At 46.7% G+C, this 25,596-nt stretch overlaps 1 protein-coding gene across 1 annotated transcript in view; it reads right to left on the reverse strand.

The window, feature by feature from the left end:
* LOC122470455 (small G protein signaling modulator 1-like) overlaps window positions 1-25,596 on the reverse strand; it is a 101,876-nt gene that overhangs the window by 6,639 nt on the left and 69,641 nt on the right. The window contains 10 exon segments of the mRNA XM_043558083.1: window positions 1,008-1,175; window positions 2,553-2,649; window positions 3,288-3,397; window positions 9,067-9,149; window positions 11,582-11,706; window positions 13,645-14,235; window positions 15,740-15,808; window positions 17,163-17,345; window positions 22,086-22,214; window positions 25,316-25,461. Coding sequence (XP_043414018.1) covers window positions 1,008-1,175; window positions 2,553-2,649; window positions 3,288-3,397; window positions 9,067-9,149; window positions 11,582-11,706; window positions 13,645-14,235; window positions 15,740-15,808; window positions 17,163-17,345; window positions 22,086-22,214; window positions 25,316-25,461 — 1,701 coding nt within the window.

Below are 25,596 nucleotides of genomic sequence, written 5' to 3' on the forward strand. Positions count from 1 at the left end.
TAGGTTTTAAAAAATTAAAATTTTTTTTAATCTTTAAGAAGCCTCCACGTCCAATGTGGGGCTGGGACTCATGACCCTGAGATCAAGAGTCTCATGCTCTACCGACTGAGCCAGCCAGGCGCCCTCCCTCTTTAAAAAAAAATTTTTTTTTGTCTTAAAACATTAAAAAATATTTTTTAATGTTTGGTTTTGAGAGAGAGAGAGAGAGAGAGAGAGTGAGAGAGAGACCAAGCGGTGAAAGGGCAGAGAGAGAGAGGGAGACTCAGAATCTGAAGCAGGCTCCAAGCTGTCAGCACAGAGCCTGATGTGGGGCTCGAACTCACAGACCCCAAGATCATGACCTGAGCTGAAGTCAAATACTTAACTGACTAAGCCACCCAGACACTCCTTATTCTTAAAAAAATTTTAAATAGTGATAACAGTAGCAATAGCTTCCAGCTATGGGGCCCCTCACATGAGCTGGGTATCATGTGATAGGCTTTATCCATGTTGTCTCATTTAATTGTCCGAACATCTCTGTGAGGGAGGTGTTAGTAGCATTCTACCTCAAGGAATCTGAAGCCCAGAGACATAAAGTCAGTGGCCCAAAGTCACACAGCACCCGAGTGGCTGGGATCAGAATCCATTATCTGTCTGATTTCAATGGCTGTGCCCTTCTCATGCACTTCAAATGCCTTCCCATGCCTGCTTTTGTACATATCAACCCTCCGAAGCAGACGCTCTTATTCCATTTTACAGATGAAGAAGCAGATGGGAAATGGCTTATCTGTGGGCATAGCTGGCTGGTGGGAGAGCCAGGGTTTGCCCCTGAGCCTTATTTCAACATTCATGCTCCTTCTGCTAGATTCTTGAGAAAAATGCATTCTCAGTGTTATAAGATGTCAACCCCTCCATTTGGAAATAGACATAAGAAGTGGGTGGAACCCCCCCATATCCCCTCCGAGGCCCCACGAAGGGGCCTGTCAGAAGCCCGCACCCCTCAGATGACACCGTAGTCATGTGGGTACCGTTAAAGAATTTGATGATGTCTGTGAAATCCATATTGTTCTCCAAGATGATGTCACGGTAGACCTCCACCAGAGCCAGCGCGATGAACAGGACGTAGTGGGCAGACGAGACGTGCTTGGCTGCCCAGATGGTCTCCCAGACAGAGAAGACGTCATCGTAGACAAGTTCTGCGTGAGACACCAGTACGCACATGCGTGGGGAGAGGGTCAGCCACAGAGCTCACGGTGCTGCCCTCCCTCTGGGAAAATCCCAGGCCAGCTGTGTCCTTCCTTCACTTCTGTCCTAGCACCGCAGAGAGCAGGCAGAACTCAGGTCAGGAGGTAGGAGACCCAGACTCTGTCATTTGACCGTCGGAAGCCTCCGTTTTCCCCATCTGTAGAGGAGGTTATGCAGACTAGGGGGGATGTAAGTTTCCAGCTTCTGGAAGGGGAGGAACCCGGCATAATCAGGTCTGATTTACACCGACCTGTCCCTGCCCTTTGACTAGCATCCCCTTTTTCTCCCTGCACCTTGTATCTCCTTAGCACCCAGGGGGGTATTCTCTTACTCCTGTACAAATGTGGAGCTGGCTGTTGCCTCTGGGGCTAGTCAAGAAACTGGAGAGAGCAATGGTTGAGAGCAAGGCTTCCTATGTCCACTAAACTCAGTCTGAATCCAGCCCCACCACTTGCTGGCAAGGTGACCTTGGGCTAGCCCAAGCCTCTACCAAGAGCCTCTCTCTCTCCTCCTCTGTATGTGGGGTGAGGCTTGCAAAGATAATACATACAAATGGCTCAGCACACACTGCCCGGTGCGTTAAAAACCTCTTCCCGCAGGGTAGATACTCTTATGAGCATCACTCCGACTCTGCACAATAGCAGTGTGCTGTGCCCCACGTCATTTCCAAGTCACATGTGCACCATGCTGCGTGAGCTTCGGGCACCTTGTCTATGAAAGGCGGCAGAATAGAATGGAAGGGAACTAACTGGGCTTGGGGGCTAGACAGAGGCGGCCTAAGATCCTGGCTCTGCCGGTCCTACCTCTGAATTCGATTTTCAGCCTTGGTTTCCCCATCTGGGGTCCCCTCCCTAAGGAAGGACAAAAAACCTCAAGGTAACCTGGCTAATGTGCGTACATGACAACATCCCTCACGACCTTGTGACATGAGACCCCTTAATCAGACCGCATGTTTGTGTGTTCCCACGTATGGGAGACACAGAGGTGAAACATATATAAAAAAAAAACTATGCCACGTGGCGTTCGAGGCTCGGTTCTTTGGGTACGAACCCAACTGAGCGGTGCCGGCGGGAATAAAGCTGCTTCCTGGAAAGAAAAGCCTGGGTGTCACGACTCTCTGTGCGAGAATCCTGTTCCAGTAACAACACCTACTGCACGGTGTCACTGAGAAATAAGGCAGGAGAGCCAACAGTCACAGCGCGATAACTGGGTGTTAACCTCTTCCTCTGGCTCTGCTGCAACACCCCCGCCCTCGCCTCCTCGGTACCTGTTCCCTGAGGGTCTGCTGCCAACACTCTGGGAACAAGACCCCACTTTGAAGTCCATACCTCGCTTGAAATCCAGCAGGAACCAGCGGTAGCAGAAGTAGAAGTGAGTGTAGTCCCCGTTCTGATGCATCAACTCAAAGAGCTCGGAGTCCAGAATCTGCCAGCGGGAGAAAAGGTTGGCATCAGCCTCCCGGCAAGAGGCTGGACCAGAGGGGACAGAATGAGGGCACATCCTCATACCGGACCCCACTACAGCCCCTACAACCAGGTGGAGCTAAAAAAACGGGCAGAAGATTTGAAGTGAAAATCAACCCAGCTCAAGTCAACCCCAGTGACTTCTCTAAAGACCTGCAAGTAAAGATCCACAAAGCACATGACAGACGCTCAGTGGGATGAGTCAGGAAAATGCGAATCTAAACCGTAATGAGACACCACCGCACACGCGCTAGGATGGCAAGAACCAAGTGTCAGTGAGGAAGGGGAGAAGCTGGGACTCCGGCACGTGGCCGGTGGGAACGTAACACGGTGCAGCTGTCACCTCACTCCTGAGTGTATCACCAAGAGAAATGCAAACATCTGTCCACATAAAAACCTGTAAGCGAATCTTCCCAGCAGCACAATCCACGAGAGCCAAAAAGTGGAAACCACCCAAATGTCCATGAATGAACGACGGGATGAACAAAATGGAATGAACTGGCTTGTGCTGCATTACACGAAGTGTGGCTCTGAAGTTGATTTGGGGTCCATCAGGCTGAGCTGGAATAAGTTATACTGTTGAACGGGACTGGGTCAAACCTGGATCAGCGACCTCATGTTGGCAAAGTGCGTGTCCATGGCGCCCCCATGGGGAAAGTTCTGGTTCATCCTCTTCATGAGCTCCGTGAAGCAGCTGAAGGCCAGGGCCTCTGGGGAAAGAGCACAGCAGAAACGGCCAATGCTGCCACTGCCCAAGGAACCCCAAGCTCCCAAGGTGATCCCAAGGTCGAAGGCTCCAAGCTGGTTCTTGAAACCCACAGCCGAAGGACAAACATAGAGACGATGGAGTGTTAGCGTATTGCACTTCAGGGGATGTTCTGCAATCTAAATACATACTTCCCTCCTTGGAGGGGTTGAAATAGCCTTTCTTTTAGGAAATAATGGTGATACCAGATGCTCTTTTTCTAAAAGATCCCTAGTTGCCAATTGGTACCATCTGCGATCTCTTTCCTTCAACTCTGTATGTCAGCATCCTATTCCTTCTTCTAGAACTTTATGAAGGGAATAATCAAGTATGTATTTCTTATCTGTAGCGTCTTCCACTCAGTATACATACTTACAAATTTTTTTTTAATGTTTATTTATTTTTAACAGAGAGCGAGAGAGAGCGAGAGAGAGAGAGAGAGCGAGCATGAGCAGAGGAGGGGCAGAGAGAGAGGGAGACACAGAATCCGAAGCAGGCTCCAGGCTCTGAGCTGTCAGCACACAGCCCGACACGGGGCTCGAACTCACAGACCGCGAGATCACGACCTGAGCCGAAGTCGGACGCTCAACTGACTGAGCCACCCAGACGCCCCGGTATATATACTTTTAGATGCTTTAGTGTATTAGTTCATGCATGTGTATTGCTGACTGGTATTCCATTGTATGACTAGAGCACAATTTATCTATTCTTTTCTTGTTGGACATTTACATTATTTAGTTTGGGGGTTTTATGGATTTTAAGCTCAATGAACATTTAATGTATAAAAAAATAAAAGAAAATAAAGATCCCTACTTTGCTCTAATAAAAAGTTGATGATGTTTTCTTGGTCCCCAAACTTTTTTTTTCTTTTTCAAAATTCTACCAGTTCATGAAATTCTCAAGTCTGGGAATCACTGGATTAAAACAGCAATTGTCAATACTGGAAAGGCGCTGACAGGCATTATGCAAAGAGTCCAATAACTCTGGGAAATGCTAGAGAGTGACTACATATATTGAAAAGTAAAGGCTCTGAGAAGTCCTGCAATAAAGAAACCTGTTTCATATTGTTTATGAGCCAGCGTTTAGAAAACTTTACTTGAAAATGATACCTTTTTTTTCTCTTAGTACCTGGTAACTCTGGAGAAAGTTACACTAGACTGGAAGGTTTCCCAAGGCACAGTAAGACCTCATTCATTTTTAAAAACACTCTATTTTTCACGGGTGCCTGGGTGGCTCAATTGGTTAGGCATCCGAATTCGGCTCAGGTCATGATCTCATGGTTCATGGGTTTGAGCCCTGTGTCGGGCTCTATGCTGACAGCTCAGAGACTGGAGCCTGCTTTGGATTCTGTGTCTCCCTCTCTCTCTTCCCCTCCCCTGCTCGTGCTCTCTCTCTTAAAAATAAATACACATTAAAAAAATTTTTTTTAAATAAAAAGACTTGATTTTTTTAGAACAGTTTTAGACTTCTAGAAAAGCTGAGAAAGGAGTAGGGACAATTTCTGTATACTACATTTGTTACAATTAACAACCCGCTGATGATACATTATTAACTAAACTCCATAATTTTGTTTATTTTCTGTTCCAAGAAGCCAACCAGGATAACACATTACACACAGGTGTTATCTCTCCTGGGGCTCATTTCGGGTATAGAAGTTTCTCAGGCTTTCCTTGTTTGTGATGACCTTGGCAGTTGTGAGAGTGGTTGTCACATATTCTAAGGGATGCTTCTCTACTGGAATTTGTTGGATGTTGTTCTCACGATGATACTGGCTTTTGGGGTTATTGAGCGAAAGACCACGTGGGTAACGTGCCATTTTAAACACATCATGTCAAGGGCACCTGCCATCCACATGATTTATGACTGTTAATGCTGATTTTGGTCACCTGGCTGATGCAGTGTTAGGTTTCTCCACCACAGTTTCCCTCCTGCCTGCACCCCCTTCTATGCTGAACATTTTGGAAGAAGTCACTGTGCACAACCCATGTCTAAGGACTAGGGAGTTATGCTGCCCATTTATTTAACAGTCTTATTGAGATGTACATCGCATAACATCCACCATTTCAAATGTACAGCTCAGGTTTTTAGCATGTTCACAGAATTGTGCAACCATCATCTCTAAGGTGGGAACGCTTCCATCACCCCCAAAAGACACCTGCACACATCAGCAGTCATGGCCCATCCCGCACCCCCCACCCCCGCCCGCTCCCTGGCCCTGTCAACCATTAGTCTATTTTGCCTCTACAGATTTGCCTCTTCTGGACATTTCAAATAAATGGAATCATATGCTATGTGGCCTTTTGTGTCTGGCTTTTTTCACTTAGCAGAGCCTCTTTGAGGTTTCGCACTATAGCAAGTGTCAAATCGTTCTTTTTTTTTTTTTTTTTTTTTTTTTTTTTTTTTTTTTTTTTGCCAAATCGTTCTTTTTTTTTATCATTGCAGGGCTATACCACATTTTGGTTATGCATGCATCCACTGATGAACACTTGGGTTGTTTCCACTTTGGGGCGATTGTGAATAACGCTGCTGTGCACATGCTCACACAGAGTGTTTGTGCGAAACACTGCGTTTTCATTTCTCTTGGGGATATACTTAGGAACCAAACTGCTGGGTCCTCCAGTAACTCCACCTTCAACATTATGCAGAACTGCCAGTCTGCTTTCAAAATCTCAGAGACAATGTCTTCGTATTGTCACTAACACTTGATATTTTCCATTGTTTTCATTCTAGCCATTTAGTGGGCATGAAGTGGAATCTCATTGTGGTTCTAATCTGCATTTCCCTACCGAGTAAAGATGTTGAGCATCTTTTAATATGCTTACTGGCTACATGTATGTCTTTCATTCTGTTGAGAAATATCTAGTCAAACCTTTTGCTCATTTTTAATTGGGTTATTTATCTTTTCATTATTGAATTGTAAAAGCGCTTTACATATTTTTATTTATTGATTTATTTATTTGATTTATTTATTTATTATTTATTTATTTATACAGCATGAGTGGGGGAGGGTCAAAGGGAGAAGGAGGCTCCACACCCAGCCTGGAGCCCGACGTAGGGCTCCATTTCACGACCATGAGAGCATGACTTGAGCCAAAATCGAGACTCAGGCTTAACCGACTGAGCCACCCGGGTGCCCCCCTTTACATATTTTGGATATAAGTTCCCTGTATGATGTATGTGATTTGCAAGTATTTTCCTCCATTCTTTGGGCTCTCTTCATTTTCCTGACGGTGCCCTTTGAAGCACAACAGTTTTAAATTCTGTTCAAGTCCCATTCCATTTTAATTTTGTCGCTTTATTCTTTTGGTGTCATATCTAAGAAACCATTGCTTAATACCCAAGGACACAAACCCAAGGTCACAAAGATGTACGCCTGTGTTTTCTTATAATTTTGTAGTTTTCATTCTTACATTTAGGTCTATGATCTATTTTTTAATGTTTATTTATTTTTATGAGAGAGAGGGACGGAGTGTGAGTTGGGGAAGGGCAGAGAGAGAGGGAGACACAGACTCCGAAGCAGGCTCCAGGCTCCGAGCTGTCAGCACAGAGCCCGACGAGGGGCTTGAACTCACGAGCCACGAGATCATGACCTAAGCCAAAGTCGGTGCTCAACCGACTGAGCCACCCAGGCACTCCAGAAATGCTTATTTCTGGACTGCCAGTTCTATTCTACTGATCTGCATGTCTATCCCTGTGGGACTACCACACTCTCTTTATTACTGTAACTTTGTAATAGGTTTTGAAATTGGGAACTGTGTGTCCCCTGATATCTTCTCCTTTTTCAAAACTGGTTTTGCTACTCCTGGTCCCTTGCATTTTCAAATGAGTTTTAGGGTCAGCTTGCCCATTTGTGCAAAAACTGCAACTGGGGTGCTGATAGGGATCACACCGAATCCAGATCAATTTGGAAAGCACTCTGCCATCTTAACAGTACTAAGTCTCCCGACTCACCAACATGAGGTGTCTTTCCATTTATTTAATCCTCAATTTTTTTTAAAAAACAATGTTCTACAGTTTTGGCATACAGGCATACCTCATTTTATTGCACTTTCCAGATACTGCATTTTTTACAAATTGACGGTTTGTGGCAACCCTGCATTGAGAAAGTCCATCGGCGTCATTTTCCAAACAGTATTTGCTCACTTTGGGTCTCTGTTTCACATTTTGATAATTCTTGCAACGTTTCAAGCTTTTTCATTATTATATTTGTTATGATGATCTGTAACCAGTGATTATGACTTGCCGAAAGCTCAGATGACAGCTACCATTTTTTAGCAATAAAGGATTTTTAAATTAAGGCATGAACATTATTTTTCTAGGCATAATGCTAACGGACTACAGGGTAGTGTACTCGTGACTTGTACATGCACTCAGAAACCAAAAACTTCATTTGACTCGCTTTATCGCAATATTTGCTGTATTACAGCAGTCTGGAATTGAACCTGCAAAGCTTCCACTTCTTCTGTTCAATTTATTCCTAAGCGTCTTCCTTTAGATAGTATTACAAATGTAAATGCCTTCCTAATTTTGTTTTTGCATTGTCCAATGCAAATGTATAGACGTACAAATGACTTTTGTATACATATCTTGTATCTTGCAACCTTGCTGAACTTGTTTATTAGCTCTAAGATTATTTTTTATACCTTAGGATTATCTGTATATAAAAATCAGATCTTCTGCAAGTAGAGATAGTTTTACTTCCTTTCCAGTATGGCTACCTTTTATTTCTTTTGCTTCCCTAATTGTCCTGTCTAGAACCTTTTGTGGCAAAAGTGGACATCTGTGTCTTATCTGTGATCTTGGGGGAAAGCATTCGGTTTCTCACCATTGAGTATGAACAAGCTGTAGGATTTCCTTGGGTGCCTTTTATCGTGCTCAGGAAATTTCCTTCGATTCCTAGTTTGCGGAGAGTTTTTAACATGAAAGGGTGTCGAATTTGGTCAAATGCCATTTCTTTGTCAACTAAGATGATTGTGTCATTTTCGTCCTTTATTCTATTAATCTGGTGAATTATACTGATTGATTTTCATTCATTGAACCAGTCTTGTTTTCCTGGGATAAATCCCATTTGGTTATGGTATACAGTCTCTTCTAGATCTTGCTAGATTCAGTTTGCTAGTGTTTTGCTGAGGGTTTTTGTCTTTATATTCATCAAGGACATCACTCAGTAGTTTTCTTTTCTTGTGATATCTTTGTCTGATATTAGTATCAAGGTACCAGTGGGTCTTCATATAAGGACTGGCCTTATAGAATGAGTTGGGAAGTATTCCCTCCTATTGTTTTTTTGGAAGAGCTTGTGGAGAACTGGTATTAATTCTTCTTTAAGTGTTTGGTAGAATTCACCAGTGAAGACATCTGGGCGTGGGTTTTTCTTTGCTCCCCTTCATGTCTGTGCAATCAGTGGCTAGCAAAGGCCTGGCTGGGTGTCGGGCACCTGGTGATAAGTGTGGACTAACATGGAACAACAAGCCTTTCTATTTCCCTAGGACCTTGATGCATTCACCAGAGTCACAAAGTAAGGTTAAACCCCTCCTCTGCAGTGGGAGTCACAAAGTAAGGTTAACCCCCTCCTCTGCAGTGGGAAGGAAAGTGCACCCCTGGCCTTGGGGTGGCGGTGGGGGGGGACATACTCACCGTCATCCAGGATGACCAGCAGTGGAGCCAGGAGGTCACACATGCCCTGGACATAGCCGATCTCAATGTGCTGCCAGATGTAGCTACAAGAGAGAGATGATGGGCCTGAGGATGGCACTTACGACCTCTGTCTCTCCAACCCCCCGTCCTCTTCCTCCTTCCTGCCACAGCCCCCCATTCCTACCTGGACCGCTCACTCCCTCGGCTCCTGCCTCCACCCCTTCCCCAGTCCCACTCTCTTCAAACATCCTATTCTCAGCCACCAGGATGGCCTTCCTAAAGCCCAGCTCCAAGAGGCCACCACATCCTCACAGGCTGCCCACTGCGAGACAACGTGCAAACGCCTTTCCTGGGCGTGTAAGGCACTCACTGTCTGCGCCACATCTTCACAGCCCCACCATCGCCTCCCAGTACTTCTTCCTTTCGGGCACACACTCACACCCCGGTGCCTGGCCCTAGCACTTCTGTGCCTGGAGTTCCCATCTGCCCTCGAATAACAGTACTACTGTTTACTGGGCATGTACTGTATGCTCAGCCACTAAACATATACTGCGCCACGAAATTCTCAAAATAATCACACGCAGAAGGTCCTGGCATATCCCGTTTCACAGATGAGGAGACTGAGGTGCAGAGAGCTAAGCGACATGCGTAGTGTCATACACCCAAGAATACATGGCAAGGGCAGGATCTGAGCCCAGGTGGCCTTACCACAGGGTACGTGTATGCCGGGTGGTTTGTTCAGTCTCTTCTAATTTTGCCAAGGGCCATCTTGCATGTCCCCGCCTCCGTGTGGGCTTCCACACTTTCTCCCAAGGCCATAACCCAGCAAAAGTCGGCCTATCCTTCCTTCTCCCCCAGCACCTTCTCATTTTAATGTAACATATATTAGAGTTAATTATATTTGTGTCTTGTGCTCGCTTGGGCAGCACATACACTGAAACTATATTTGTGTCTCCTCAACTCAATCTTGAGAGGCAGTGATTGATTGCTTGGGAGACTGCAAGACAGAATAGTTACGAGGTAGTACTTATTAATAAAAATGAGTTAGAGCAGGGGTTGGCAAACCTTTCCTGGGAGGTCCAGATGATAATTAGTTTCATCTTTGCAGGCCTAGGTTCTGTCTCAACTACGCAACTCTGCAGAAGCAATCATAGATACTATGCAAACAAACAGGCATGGCTGAGTTCTAAGAAAACTGTATTTGCAAAAACAGGTGGTGGGGCTGGATTTGGCCTGTGGGCTGTGCTAGCAGGTCTTTTTTTTTTTTTAATGTTTATTTATTTTTGACAGAGAGAGAGAGAGAGAGAGAGAGAAGAGCGAGCGAGAGCCAGAGAGCCAGAGGGCCAGAGGGGAGGGGCAGAGAGAGAGGGGAACAGAGGATCTGAAGCAGGCTCTGTGCTGACAGCACAGAGCCCGACATGGGGCTCAAACCCACAAAATGTAAGATCATGACCTGAGCCAAAGTTGGACACTCAACCGACTGAGCCCCCCAGGTGTCCCTGTACTAGTAGTTTCTGAACCCCTGAGTTAGAGTAGTATGGAAAGACATCCAGGATGCATTTTTTTTTCATTTTACTTGAGAGAGAGAGAGAGAGAGAGAGAGAGAGAGAGAGAGAGAGAGAGAGAGAGAGATTGGGAATCTTAAGCAGGCTCCATGCTTAGTGCAGAGCTTGATGTGGGGCTCGATCCCACAACCCTGGGATCATGACCTGAGCTGAAAGCACAGTCGGATGCTCAACCGACTGAGCCCCCCAGGATGCATTAAGTGTAAGAAGCAAGTGGTAGAAAAATATAATATTAATCCTACATAGGTAAAATTAAGAAGACATTAAAACACGTATGCACTCATGTTATATAATACACTACCTATGATGTTATTTTCCATCTATATGCGGCTTGGGAAGACATTCCCTAAATCCTTAGCAGTAGTTTCTTTTAGGCGAGGAGCATTGATAACTGGACAGGGAAAGCAGTCTCTCTTTATACCTTAGGAACTTCTGGTTTCCTTGGTTGATCTAGGTATTTAATATGCCTGAGTTACTTTCATATTTTAAGAAATAACATATTTAGTATGTAATGAGAATAAGAAGCTCCAGATCTTGGCTGAAAGAAAAAGAAAAAAAGCACAGATGTTTTTAGAGCCCGAGAGATGTGGGCAAGAGTTCCCGTCCAGCCACTGCCCAGCTGGGGGACTCCGAGCAGTATGGTACCCCTCGGCCTCCATTTCCTCACCTGTTAAATGGGATAATATTTGCCCCATAGGCTTGTTGTGAGGACTAAGTGAAATGACGTTAGTAAAGGGCTTGGGGTGGTGCCTGGTATACAGTTAAGTGCTTAGCGAATGGTCTCTATTATTATCATTACTGGGACGGTCACCTTATCGCCAGGTGGGCAAGGTGCCAACGGCAGAGGCTGTGGTCTGGCTGGGCTCTCTGTAGCCCCCGCCTCTGCCACCCCCTCCCGCTCCCCTGCAGCCCACCCCCCACCTCACTGCCCCTCCCTGCCCCCCAGCCACCTGCACATGACGTTCCGCAGCTTTTCCAGGTTGGCGGGCGTGAAGTACCAGTAGTTGCGGTCACAGCGCTGCACGTCCTTCTCGATGCGGTGCAGGTTGACGGTGTACAGGTCCAGGAGCTCCGGCTGCAGGCCCCCAGGAGGGGACGGAGAGAACAATTACACGCCAGCTCCTCACAGAGAGGTCGCGTTCCAGACGGTCTCCCTCCTCCTACCCCCCTCCTGCTGCCACTGAAAAGAACATCCTCTCCCCGGACCAGGTGGGCGTTTGGATTTCATTTTTGTGGTTTTCCGAGAAAGCCTCTTTTCACTTTGTACGATGACAGTCCCTTTTTCTTTCTTTCCCTTTTATGAAACAAAACAATTCTCTAAGCTGCAAAGACGAATTCTCCTCACTGTGCACGGCGGTTGGAACTAGCTGGAGATGCACCCACCGCCCCCGTGGGACACTGGACAGGAAGACGGAGAAAGCGGACAGGAGTCCAGTTCTGGCATATGCCGGGCTTGCTGCCTTGACCCCCATCTGAGGAAAAGGTTCAGTGATATGGCAAGAAAAATGAGGAACGATTAAAGGCCAAAAATTCACCACAAAGGCAAGAAATACCAAATCTGGCTTTTGCCTTGAGGAAAGCTTCCAGACTGGGAAACCTGAAGCTTGGATTTAATGGTTTGGGGATCCTTTTCCCTGAAGGTAAGGAATCTAATAAGAGATTTTCACGCATTAAGGCAGGATCCCCAAGAGCCACATCCCCAGTACAGGAATGGTAGAAAAAGCTACTTACATCTAGGGCCTTAAAGACAACTACCTGTCTTGAACATAGGTGTCAAATGAAGTATAAAATATACCTCCCTGGATAATTAACAGCCTCACACCAGGTTTATTATCTTACGCAAGTGGATAACCTAAGAGCAGAAGTAACTTCTAGATGAAGGTGGAGAAAAAAAAAAATCTAAGACGACAGCTATTCACCAGGAGCAGAAGACTGGGGAAGGTCTGAGGCTCTGAGAGAGCATTCTTGAGGCATACAAAATGAACAGAAAACCTTGAGGTTTCTGAATGTTCTATAAGAGATTTAGAAAACTGGCAGAGGTTGGGGGGCTGGGGGGAGCGAATTAATGATTCGTATGTAGCAAACACAGGATAAGAAAACAGAGATGAGGAAATGAAAACACATCCAGGGAAAACAAAATTTTCTGGCAGGAAAGAAAAAACAAATACAGTTTACTGCATGGTGTATATACATTGTTTCGTTATACTAGTGTGAACAATAGATAGTCACTGAACTAAAATTATTGTAACTGTAGCAGATGAATGGGGCTGTGGGGGTGAAACGTTCATGTCTGGAACTAAAGAAAAAGGAAAAAGATCAGGAAGTAGCAATGCAAGTATGTTATTTATACACACGGGGGTAAACACCAGGTAATTTGGGCAGAACAAGTAACTGCTATTGCCTCTGGGGAGGGCTACATGGGGGCAGATGGGGGGCACTTCTGGGTTTTGTATTCAGCCTGGTCTGTTTCACTCTTTACATTATGGGCATGTATATCTTACATAGAAATAACACGCTCTTCAAAGGAAAATGGATATCACAGTGCCTGGCTCAGAAAACCTCCCATTCAGTTGACATCCTTTGGCTTGGACTTTTTGGCAACAAAGTAAACTGGAGTACTTAAAAGATGTTGGACCTGAGTGTACCCCAAGATGCTCATCATCGAGGCTGCTATTGATGGAAAGCTCACCGCACATCAGGCACAGAGGACTGGACTCCCTACTTCTGAGAACAGCTCAGGCAGGAAGGTACTCGACTGATAGAAGACTGAGACTCAGAAAGAAAAAGTGAGGTGCCTCTGCTGGGACTGAACCCGGGACGATTTGACTGCAAAGCCTGTGTTCTTTAAATACTATACTGTCTGCCCAGAAGGGCTTCTCCAGTGCAGCCTCTGTGACGGGGAAAATGTAACAGATCAGAGGTCATTCTGGGAAACTGAGGCTCGTGGGACACACCCACTGTCCCATGGCTGTTAGGTACGAAAATTAAGTGCAGGAGAATCCTGGTGACTTACAGAGTAAGTGACGCCACTGGAAGACACGGGGGATGCCTCGTTGTTGGCAGAAGTGGCCACGGCCAGAGAGGCCAGGGCGGGGAAGAGACTTTCCATCTCAGACTCCTCTGAGAGGTTGTCCTCACTGTCCACATGGCTGTGCTTCCCCACCTCACTGTCTCCCCAGCCCTCCATCACGGCCCCCTCCTTTCCAGGCAGGGCCACATCCATGCTGCCAGTGAGGGACATGAACTCGTCCATGCTCTCGTTGGCGAGGAGGTCGCTCTCCAGGCTGTCCTGCACGGCCAGGTCCTCGCGGGGGGCCTCATCCCGGGAGGTGGTGGCCTCACTGCTCTGCCCGTCATCCACGCTGCTGTCCCCAGGTCGAAGCACCAGAGGGGCATTCCGCTGGGCGTCCATGACGCCATCCTCCGTGCTCAGGCTGGGTTCCGAGGGCTCCGAGAGGCCTGAGGAGAAGTTGTGGGACGACGGATGGCCGGAGTCCGGGGAACAGGTGCCATTCACCAGGTTCCCGTTGGGGATCTTGGGCTGTCTCTCCTCCAACCTGCCTTCTGCCTCCACCTGCTCCACTTCATCCACAGACTCAAACACCTGAAGATGAGGTATGCACACACGGAGAGATTAGGATGCCCACTGCTTCCAGCACCAATCTAAACATCCATCAGCAGGGGGCCGGTTCAAATATGGAACATGCACGTGGAATACTATACAGTCGGGGAAAGGAGTGGGACGGACCAGGTTTAATGTATGCTCCCGCCGTGGGAAATATAAGAGTGACCTACTGCATGGAAATGCCTAGAATAACCCAGAAAGAAGAAAGCCCTGAAATTGAGGAGTATTAGGGAACCGAAGTAGCAGGAAGTGTACCTTTCATCACAAAAAATTTTTTGCATATAACTTTTTAAAGTAAGAAATGAATTTACAACATAGGAAACAGGCTAAAAACAGCATATTATATCCATGTGGTTGATTATTACAGATCAATTTTCCAAAGTAGTTAGACGTAGATGAGACACTATGGAAAAGTCTCTGGGACAAGGGCAAGGATTTATTTGTGGTTCTTTATGTCCTCAGGCCATATCCCATCAAGGATAGATAACCATGTTCCAAGGTCACATGAAACATTTCTTCTCTGTGTTTATGTCACCAATATGATCTGTTAATTTCATGTGTTTCTGGTTTAAAATTTTTTTTCTTGGTTCAATTGTTTTAAATTATGTCAATACAAAATTTGCCTAACTCCAGAGTCGGAACTAGGAAACAAGGGATATTCAGGGAAATGTGGCTTCTTTCCCTGTGTCCTCCCCTGCCTCCTGTAGGTAATAATTCTGATTCATTTCTGGCTTTTTCATCCGTTGTTTTTGAAAACAGATATATTAACATTTCCTGTTTTAATGCCAAAGGTGTCACAGTGTGCATGTTTTTTGTGCTTTGCTTTTTATTTAATATTGAGTGGGATGAGTTAACATTTCATAGAATAAAATGGAAAGCTGTGCAACAACATGTATAATAGAATTTATGTAGGATTTTCCAAGAATTACCAAACAGTGCAATGTATTGTCTTCATACTGTGTACATACTTGTGTGCATGCAAAGGCAAACAGATGGTCTGGAAGGATACACAGTGAAATGATGACATTTCTAGGGAGGGCAAGTGGGCGTTACGAAGGGTCAAAGCCAAATTTAGCTCTCTCTGCAATATTTTAATTTTTTACAGGAGGAAGAGATTCACATATTACCTGTGTAACTAAAAACTCCTTTTTTTTAATTTAAAAATTTTTATTTTTTTAATGTTTGTTTATTTTTGAGAGAGAGAGAGTGCGAGGAGGGGAGGGACAGACAGAGGGAGACGCAGAATCTGAAGCAGGCTCCAGGCTCTGAGCTGTCAGCACAGAGCATGACGCGGGGCTCAAACTCACAGACCGTGAGATTGTGACCTGGGGCCGAAGTTGGACGATCAACCGACTGAGCCCCCAAAACTCCATTTTTAATGCTAGCATAAAACAAGTGACCTGTAGATGATGGACATCCAATCCCTTTACTCCAAGTTGAAGGGGGGGAGATGGGGGAGGGGGGGCACCTCCCCGAGGGTCACCTGTGTGCTGCTGCTGGAGTCACTCTGCAGGCGGACGTGCTGGCGGCCTGAACTGCAGCTCTGGGAGGACTGATAGAAAAAGGGGCCAAGAGAGACAGAGACAGAGAGATTGAAGGTGTGCGTGAGGCTGCATCCCGGCTCTGGGGCCCTACACTCAGCTCAGGCAGGGATTCTGTAAGTGTGGCCTCATCTCTGTTCCTGACTTGGGCAAGTCCCCTGTCAGGGCCTCAGCTTCCTATCTGTACCACAAGAATAGGGAGGGGGGCGCCCTCTGCTCCCTGGCATCTCCTCAGGGGCCACAGCAGCCACTGGACCCCCTCCCCCCTACTCTTGCAATCAGAAAACCCACCTTTAACTGCCCTGTCCTCTAGACCTCTGGACAAATATTTAAGATCAACTCAGAGCTCCTGGTACTAATGGCCTGATTTTTTTGTTTTTGTTTTTTTAGTCCCCTCTCTGTATACATGCTTTTGCCCTATAGCTTCTAGTTCCCACCTACTCAGATGCTAGGCTTGGCCACGGGCCCTGCTTTGGCCACCGGGATGTTAGTTAGCAACCTTACCAGGACAGAGGTTTAACAAGTACTGTGTATTTCCGCTTTGTCTCTTTATGATCTACGTTCACTATGTGAACGTGCCCAGGTCAGCCTGCTGGAGGATGGGACATGTAGAGCAGAGCCCGGTCGCCTCAGACATGTGAGAGAGCCCAGCAAAGATGAACGAGGCTTTTAGCAGACCAGGCACTGAAAGCAGGCTCAAGAGTGAGCCCAGCCAGCCCCGCTCAGGGCAGAACTGCTCAGCTGAGCCAGACTCAGGAGTACACATGAAGGGCTTTAATGTTAGGAGTCACCGACTTCTGGTGGTTGCTTGCTACCCTAGGCAGTATTATTGTTGGCAATGGATGAGTGTACAAGCACTGGGGAAGAGAATTAATTTTCTTCTCGGCTTCTCCTTTGGGCTGCTAAACTGGAGGTTCTGAGAGGGCAGGTATGTCTGATCTGGTCGCTGGAGTGCTCCTGGCATTCCAGGACATTCCTGACCGTTGTTGGCATGTAGTAGGTACTCAGTGAGCACTGGCTGAAAAAATGGGAGCCTAGCACTGTGCTAGGCGCTTCGTATGCACTACCTCATTTGAGCTGCACACAAACCTCCCCTATCCAAATGGTCGCGCCCTTTTTATAGATGAAGAAACTGAGGCCCAGAAATAAGGGTGCTTGCTTGAGGCCCCAGAGCTAGGAAATGGTGAAGCTAGACTCAAATGCAGGTCTATCAAACTCCACAGTAACCTTCCACCCAAACGCTAGGGGTGAGACTCAGTCCAAAGCTCCAGATACCCAGCCTTCACCATTCCTACAACAGCTAAATGGAGCAGATCCTGGCCTCTATTGCCCCCCCTGTGCTCCCAGATGTGTCCCGCGTGTCACCTCATTGCTGATGGTGGAGTCCCGGTGCATCATCCGGTGCAGGTGGCTGTCCAGGCTGGCCCCTGATGAGCATTTAGCCAAGGCAGCCGCGTAGGATTCCCGCTCCCTCTGCCGCACGATGGCCTCACAGCCCAGCCATTCAGCCATGGTCTGTGCGTAGCATGCGTGAATCTGCTCGTCCACCTGCCAGGGCAGATGCAAGGTCACCCCTGGGGAGAGCCGGCCCAACCCAGAAGAGACTGCCAGCTCTGACCTGGGACCTTGAGCACTGGAGACACCCATTCATCATTCATGGATGTCCAACAGACGTTGACCGAACACCTACTATGTGCAGGGCCCTGGCTAGGCCCTGGGGATACACAAACGTGCACAAAGCTACTTCTTTCAATGTTCTCTTCCTCTTCTCCCTCCCTCCCTCCTTCCTTCTTTCTTACCTTCCTCCCTTCCCTTCCTTCCTTCCCTCTTCCTCCCTCCCCCTTCCTTCCTTCCTATCTTCCTCCCTCCCTCCCTCCCTCCCTCCCTCCCTTCTCTCCTTCCTTCCCTTCCTCCTGCCTGCCTACCTTCCTTCCTTCTTTCCTCCCTCTCTTCCTATACACATTCAAATACTTGCTGAGCTTCTCCTCTGCCAAGCAGTGTACTAAACCCTGGAGACAGCTGAAGTGAGAAGACTGTTTCTTTCTTATTATTCTTCCTTCCCTTCTTCTTCATTCATTCACTTATCCTTTCAATTTGGGAAGCACCTACTCTGTGCTGGGTACCAAGCCAGACATATGGAATACAAGATGAGCAAGACGCTTCACGCCATCCATCTATCCACACACCCAACACATTTACTGAGTGCCTCCCATGTGCCCAACACAGGGCCAGGTGCAGAGGATACAAAGATGAAGAGAACTGACCTCTCTTGACTCCAGAAATGGCCTTAGAAAAGGGCTACAGGTTTCAAGCATTTTCCTTGTGGGATTTCAGCAGACAGAAGGGCAACTTGCGTTGTTTCTGTTACATAGCCTGGGTAACTGAGGTTCTGAAACCACCAGAACTCTGGGCACAAATGGGCGTGGACAAGCTGATCTGAGTAAGGGTGTGGAGAGGCAGGAAGGGGAAGAGAGAGGGCAGGGAGCCTGCCTCCTGGCTGGGGGGACAGGGAATCCTTAAGCTTTCCAGGGCTTCTGGAGAGAGGCACGGGGTCCACCCTGCCCAAATTCCTGCCCTTCCTCCCACTGACCTACCTCCAGAAGACTCGTCCAAGCATACATTCCTATTTCCACTGCCTTCCTAGGCGAGGTTCCCATGACCCTGAACCAGGAGGACCCCAGTGGGCTCCTTCCAGGTGCCTGTTTGTCCCAGCCTGGCCCCTCCTTTGCATTTACCCCTCAGCAGACTCCTCTTTGTTTCCTCCCCGGCCCCACCTCTCACTGTTGCCCCCACCTCACTATCCTGTTCCAGCCACCAAGTCCACCATGCACTTGCCACCCTTTTCCCCACAAACCCTCACAGACACAGACACACACACACACACACACACACACACACACACACACTCACACACACACTGCATCATACACATGTCTCCTCTACCTCTAGGGCTTTGCTCTTGCTGGCCCCTCTTCTGAGAGGCCCTTCCTCACCGCCCTTGCCTGGAAAGCAAGCAGGTAGCCTTCTGCATGGCATAGGTGGCCCTGGTATGCTCTTACAACCCTGGGGTTTGCCTACACCTGACTCTGGACAAACCCCCACTACACTGGCAAGGAACTCATCTAATGCACCTCTGGGTCCCCGGTCCCAAGCACAGGACCTGGTACCCCGGAACTCTGTTCCTGTTTGCCAGGAGCCCACGAGACAGGGGGTGAAGCATGGGAGGGCCTCGCGCTGGTCCTGAGATGATTTCAGACAGTTCACTGGCACAGGGTCTTATCATCTGGAATCACAGTGTGATTTCCATTTTCAGTTCCCCTTCTACTTTTCGGATTACGAGGAAGGCCAGTCTGGTGCTACCGTGCCTTGAACACCTCCAATAACACTTCACAATCCCCTCTTTTAACAAAGAGAGCAGGCCTCAGGCAGGCTACAGTATCTACATGGAACGGAGTTATATCATTTGGTCGTATTCTATCTATTTTTATAGCTTTCCTTCTGTTATGCCAAGTCATGTCATTCTTCCATTAATGGCAGGGATATGAAATACCTTTTTAAGTAAGTTACATACATTTTGCAGTGAGTCAATTTACTGACAAATATTTAGTAAATAGCACAGGTGGGAAATGGATAAAGAATGTAAAATGCCACCAGGTATCGAAAACGGAGTATGAATAAAACAAGTAGAATGTCGCAATACTTTTTATATTGATTACACAATGAAATGGTAACGTACTGGATATGTTGGGTTAAATAAAATATATCATTAAAATTAATTTCATCTTAAGGAAGTGATGTGGACCCACACGCACACACACACCCACATCCACACACACCCCCACCGTCACCCACACACGTGTATGCATGCACGCGAGCCAATGCAGAAGTGACTAAAATCCTAAAGAGGTCTGTGGTGTAGCTAGTGATATTGTGCTGATGCTAACGTCCTGGTTTTGATAATGTGCTACTGCTCTAGGAGGTGTTTCCATTGTGGAAAACTGAGCAATGGGTACAACAGGACCTCTTCATTACAGTTTTTGCAACTTGTTTTGAACTGGGAATGATGTTTAAGAACAATTCAAGGCATCTGTTTCCTTCTACTTTTTAAAATGGGACTATTAAAACACTAACTAAACATTTGTTTGTTTATATTTACTTGTTTAATGTGTATTTATTTTTGAGAGAGAGAGCACAAGTAGGGGAGGGTCAGAGAGAGGGAGACAGAATCGGAAGCAGGCTCTAGGCTCTGAGCTGTCAGCAAAGAGCCCAACGCGGGGCTCAAAGTGGGGCTCAAACCCACGAACTGCAAGATCATGACCCTGGCCAAAGTCAGACCCTCAACCGACTGAGCCACCCTAGGTGTCCCATAACATTAACTAAACGCTTAAAATTAACACACGGGCTCCAGTCATCAAGACAGTGTGGTATCAGCTAAAGATTTCTCATTACAGGGTGGTATTGGATGAATGGAATGGAATGGAGAATCCACGCTAATATGCCCACCTGAGTGCTGACAAGGGCGCAAAAGCCAGTCAAGAGAGGAAGGCCAGCCTTTCCACCAAACCGTGCTGGAGCAACCAGACATCATAGGCCAAAAAATGAATCTTGACCTAAACCACTCACTGGATACAAAAATGAGCTCAACACGGATCACAGACCTAAATTTAAAATGTACAACTACAGAACTTGATAAAACTTTGAGAAAAGAAACGTAGGAGAAAATCTCTGGGATCTAGGGCTAAACATAAAGTTCTTCAACCTGACACCAAAAGCACAATGTATATGAGGAAAAACTGATAAACTGAACCTCATCAAAAATTTCAACATTTGTTCTGTACAAGATCTCATTAGGAGGATGAAAGACAAGGGGCACCCGGGTGGCTCAGTCAGTTAAGCGTCTGACTTCAGCTCAGGGCATGATCTCACGGTTCGTGGGTTCGAGCCCCATGCCGGGCTCTGTGCTGATGGCGTGAGGCCTGCTTGGATTCTCTCTCTCCCTCTCTCTGCCCCTTGCTCGCTTGCTCTCTCTTTCTCTCTCCCAAAAATAAATAAATAAACTTAAAAAAATTACTAAAATCAAAAGAGGGTGAAAAGACAAGACAGACTGGGGAGAAAATATTTGCAAACCATTCACCCAGCAAGGAATAAGTATCAAGAACATATGAAGAGCTCCCAAGTGCAACAGTAAAAACCCAAACGATTCACTTAGAAAAAAGACACGAACGGACATTTCATCAAAGATACACAGATGGCGATAAGCATACAATGCAAAAACGTGCAGTATCACCAGTCATTTGGGAGATGCAAACTAAAATCACAATGACGCATCATTTACTCCTTGCCTGAGTGGCCGACATAGAAAATAGTGACAGGACCAAACCCCGGTGAGGATGCAGGCGTGGGTCGCTCATATACTGCTGGTGGGAATATAAAACGGTGCAGCCACTGCAGAAGCTTGGCAGTCTCTTACAAAACTGAACAAGCACGCCATGTGCCCCAGCAACTGTCATCTTGAACGTTTAATGACACCTTATGCTCAAGGGAAAACATGAACGTTCACAGCAGCTTTATTTGTAAAGCTCAAACCGGGAAACGACCCACCTATCCATCAACAGGTGGATCGTCAAACATCCATACCATGGAACACCATAGAACACTTGGCCATGAAAAGGATAGATTGCCAGAGGATTGTGCTGAGTGAAAAAGTTCATCCCAAAACGTTATATACCATATACTATAGGATTCCATGTATACATGTTCTGGAAATGACAAAACTACAGGAACGAAGAACGTTCTGGTAATGTTGTCAGGTGTTATTAGGCGGGCAGGGAGAACGGAGAGGCTGTGGCCACAAAAGGGCAACAGGAGGACCCTGGTAGCATCAGAAATGTTCAGTTTGTTGACCATGAGAATGATACACAAACTTACTCATGTGATAAAATGTGGAGAGCTACACACACACACACACACAGACAAATGTCAATGCCCCGGTTGTGATATTATAGTTTTGTAAGATGCTACCGTTGGGAGAAATCAGATAAATCCTTCTGTATTATTTCTTATAGCCGTACGTGAATCTATAATTCTCTCAAAATAAAGTTTATTTTACACAATGGCATCTGTGGCTTGTGTTGTATTTCTACCAGGCAGCATTGCCCTGGAGCTTCCTGGCTCCCCCATGTTCCCCTGTGCCATCTTGGTCCAACGTGGAACCAGAACACCTCCATCCCCACAGTACCCAGCTCCTTTTGTTGCCAAAGACCCCACTGCCCATCAGGTGTAACCAACCTCCTTCCTTTCTGTTTCTGTCATCCCGAACTGGTAGTGGCCCAGGAGGAAGGGCCACACGGCCTTGCGGATCTCCGGCTGGATGCCTCCATAGTAGATGAGACGTAGAAGCTCCTGTTCCTCGTAACTCTGTGGTAGGTGGGAGGAAATAAAGGGTCTGGTCAACAGGAAAGGTGGGCTCTGTGACTTGACAGTCCCACTTCTCAGACCTGGTCCTTAGAGATTATGGTGTGAACAAACAAAGCCGTATGTTCTGGGATATCCATCATGGCATCATATGAGAAAGCAAAACCCTGGAAATCCCCCAACTGCCTGCCGACGGGGGTGGTGGGGTGGGGAACGGGGCATCCCTACACAGGAATACCAACAGAGAGTAAAAAGGGCGGAAGGTGCATCCATGAGAACTTCAACAAAAAGATGTTCGATGTATATTGTTAAGTGGAAAAAGCAAGGTGGAGAATATACCTAGTGTGAGCCCATTTTTACAAAAAAAAAGGCCAGTATACAATGAGTTAACATTTGTACTTAGCTTTTAGTCAATTTCATGCATTGTGTTTATTTGGCCATACCATCTCAAAGTTATTAACCTTGACTCAGCTCAGAGAAAATTGTTTAAAAGCAAATCAATCCAAAATGAACATTTCCAGCTGGTTCTTCATGCACTAGTAACTTCTGTGCACACGAGGATAACTTTAACAACTGTTTGCTGTATTGTCAAATAGGTTTGCCCTCTTTTTAAAACTCATATTCAGGCAAAGGCTTTGCAGTTGTAATTAGTCACACTGAGGGGACCAGCAGGTCCCATCTGTGTGTGTGTGTGTGTGTGTGTGTAAAATGCCAATGACTGCTTTTTGAAAAGCCACTCTGAAGGGCAGCAAGGTCCAGTTTCCTCCCACCTCTTTACTGTACATTCTAAAATTAGAAGCATATTTCACATTTTTAAGTAGGCTCTACACCCAGCATGGGGCTTAAGCTCACGACCTTGAGATCAAGAGCCCCATGCTCTACCAACCGAGCCAGACAAGTGCCCCACAGATTTCCCATCTTAATGCTAGTCTTAGATGTACCTCACCACAATGGCAAAACCAGCCACTCTTTTGTCTCTGTTGGAAATTTTAATTCACATTCTGCCGACAGCCTTGTCAAAGCAGTTTAAAGATCAGACAACTATTTGTGGCTGAGGCTGTAAATGCTTCATTGAAAATCCACCTGCTCGGGTCCTGGGGCCCACAGCTGGACTCCATTTCCCAGCCTCCTTTGCAGTTGGATGTGGCCATGTGACTAGGTTCTGGCCAATGGGATGTGATAGGATGTGATACAAGCCATTTCCAGGCCAGAGCTTTGAAGAAGCAGGTGTATTCCCTTCAGACTATGTATTTCTGCTCCGCTGCCTGGAGGCAGATGACTATGAGGCCCCCGGGAGGATGGTGGGGCCACAAGAATGAAAGACTCTTGAGCCCCTGGAGGGAGGACAGATGCCCACCCACCAGGAATGCCCACTGAGGACTGAAGAGTGAGCAAGAAATACACCCCATGATGTCAAGCAACTGAAGTAGTTACTGTATTGGTTACTGCAGCTCAGTCCACCCGAATGCAATAATGCAACCAAGAAGGGTAAAAACATGGCCAGTTTGCGAAACTGTTGCAAAAGTGTTAGACAAAAAATACTCACTTTTGGACTAATCTATCTTTTCAACCAACTTGTCCTTAGACTAGCACCTCCCAAACTGGGGAGATCACTAGAAGCATTTGGGGAACTTTCAAAAAACAGAAATTCTTGGGCTCCACTCCCAGGGATGCTAAATCAGTAAAGCTGGAGTGGAGCCCAGAAGTCTACAAATCTTTTGAATTCCTCAGGAAATGTGCACTCTCCCAGGCCAGCCGGGATTATGAGCACTAGGACTTTTTGGGAAAGTAAACTGGCACATCTATTTAAATTTTAAATGCATATCAATCAATTTTATTTCTAGAAATCTACTCTCGAAATAAAAGCACTAGTCAGAATTATATGTGCTTATAAAGATGTCGACTGAAGCCCTATTTGAAATAATTTTTAAAAAGAGAAAGAGCCCAGGGGTGCCTGAGTGGCTCAGTCAGTTAAACATCCGACTTTAGTTCAGGTCATGATCTCGCGGTTTGTGGGTTTGAGCCCCACATCGGGCTCTGTGCTGACAGCTCAGAGCGTGCTTCAGATTCTGTGTTTCCCTCTCTCTCTCTGCCCTTCCCCTGCTCACACTCTTTCAAGAATGAATAAACGTTTAAAAAAAATTTAAAAAAAATAAAAAGAGAAAGAGCCCAGCTGTCTATCATTAGGGGAAGATCTGAATAAAGTATGGTCTACTCATCAACTACGTGCGAAGGTTCTAACGTTCAACATTTCGCCTAGAGAAATGACTCACAATGTCACCTCATTTTTTTTTGTTACCTCATTTTTAAAAAAATAAGAATTACAGGGGCACCAGGGTGGCTCAGTCAGTGAAGTGTCCGACTCTTGGTTTTGGCTCAGGTCATGATCTCACAGTTCATTTAGGAACATTTAGAAACTGTTCCATATGCTCTCCCCCCTCCCTCTCCCCCCCACCCAGTTTCTTGAGAGCCATAAGCCTATCAGCCTAGCCAAGGTTCTGGGAAGTTCTGCAGGATACAGAAAAGCTGACCCCTCTCGTTTCCCAAGCTATTTGACTGTGAAACTTTTTTCACACATAAACATCTTCCTTGCAGGGATGTTTGCCTTCTAGTAAGAAAACCTTAGAGATGCGTTTCCAGGTGAAATATCTGATGGGAGGATTCTCAGGTCGTGAGGCCAAGTGGAAGGGTTCTGCACGCTGGGGGGCGGTTTTCTGGGCCCAGCTGCCTCCTCTGACTTAGCTACCATCCTCCTAAGTAGCTAAGTAGTTTCAACCTTCCTGCGGAAGAGACTTACTGCACCTCGTGCAGCACTGTGCATACGTGTGATGCTTAATAAATCCTTGGTGACAGATTCTTTACTCCTTCCAGGAGAGGACCTGCATGCTCCAGCCTCCTGGATCCTCACACCCATGGGCAGAAGGGGGCCGTGGGTTTTAGCACTCTCAAGAAGGGCGGGGCCTTCAGGTGGGGTATGCAGACCACCCCTAAGGTGTCACAGCCGCCTTGAGTTCCCTGCAAGCAGGTGGGTTCATTGCTCAGATGACAAGACGGTCCCCCCAAGGGCTCTGCCCCACTGCAGGCAGAGCCAGGCCAAGCCTTACTGTGCTGTCCTGAAGGTACTGCTCCCAGATCCTGGCCGTCAGCCCATGTCCGGCATCACAGGGCAAGTCTGGAGACATGATCATGTGATTGACCAGGGCTGACAGGTGGGTCCTCACAGTGGACAGGTGTCTGCAGTAGGCAAGCCCTGGTGAGGGAAGGAGGGAGGGAAAGTGCCATCATCCACCATCCAGCCTGCCTTGCCTTGTCTCATGGATCTCGAAGCGCTGCCCCACCCTGCAATTCTAGTGAACCCTCATGACGCAGAAAGTCCCATCATCCT

The sequence above is a fragment of the Prionailurus bengalensis genome, chromosome D3, assembly GCF_016509475.1.
Source record: "Prionailurus bengalensis isolate Pbe53 chromosome D3, Fcat_Pben_1.1_paternal_pri, whole genome shotgun sequence".
Taxonomy (NCBI): Eukaryota; Metazoa; Chordata; class Mammalia; order Carnivora; family Felidae; genus Prionailurus; species Prionailurus bengalensis.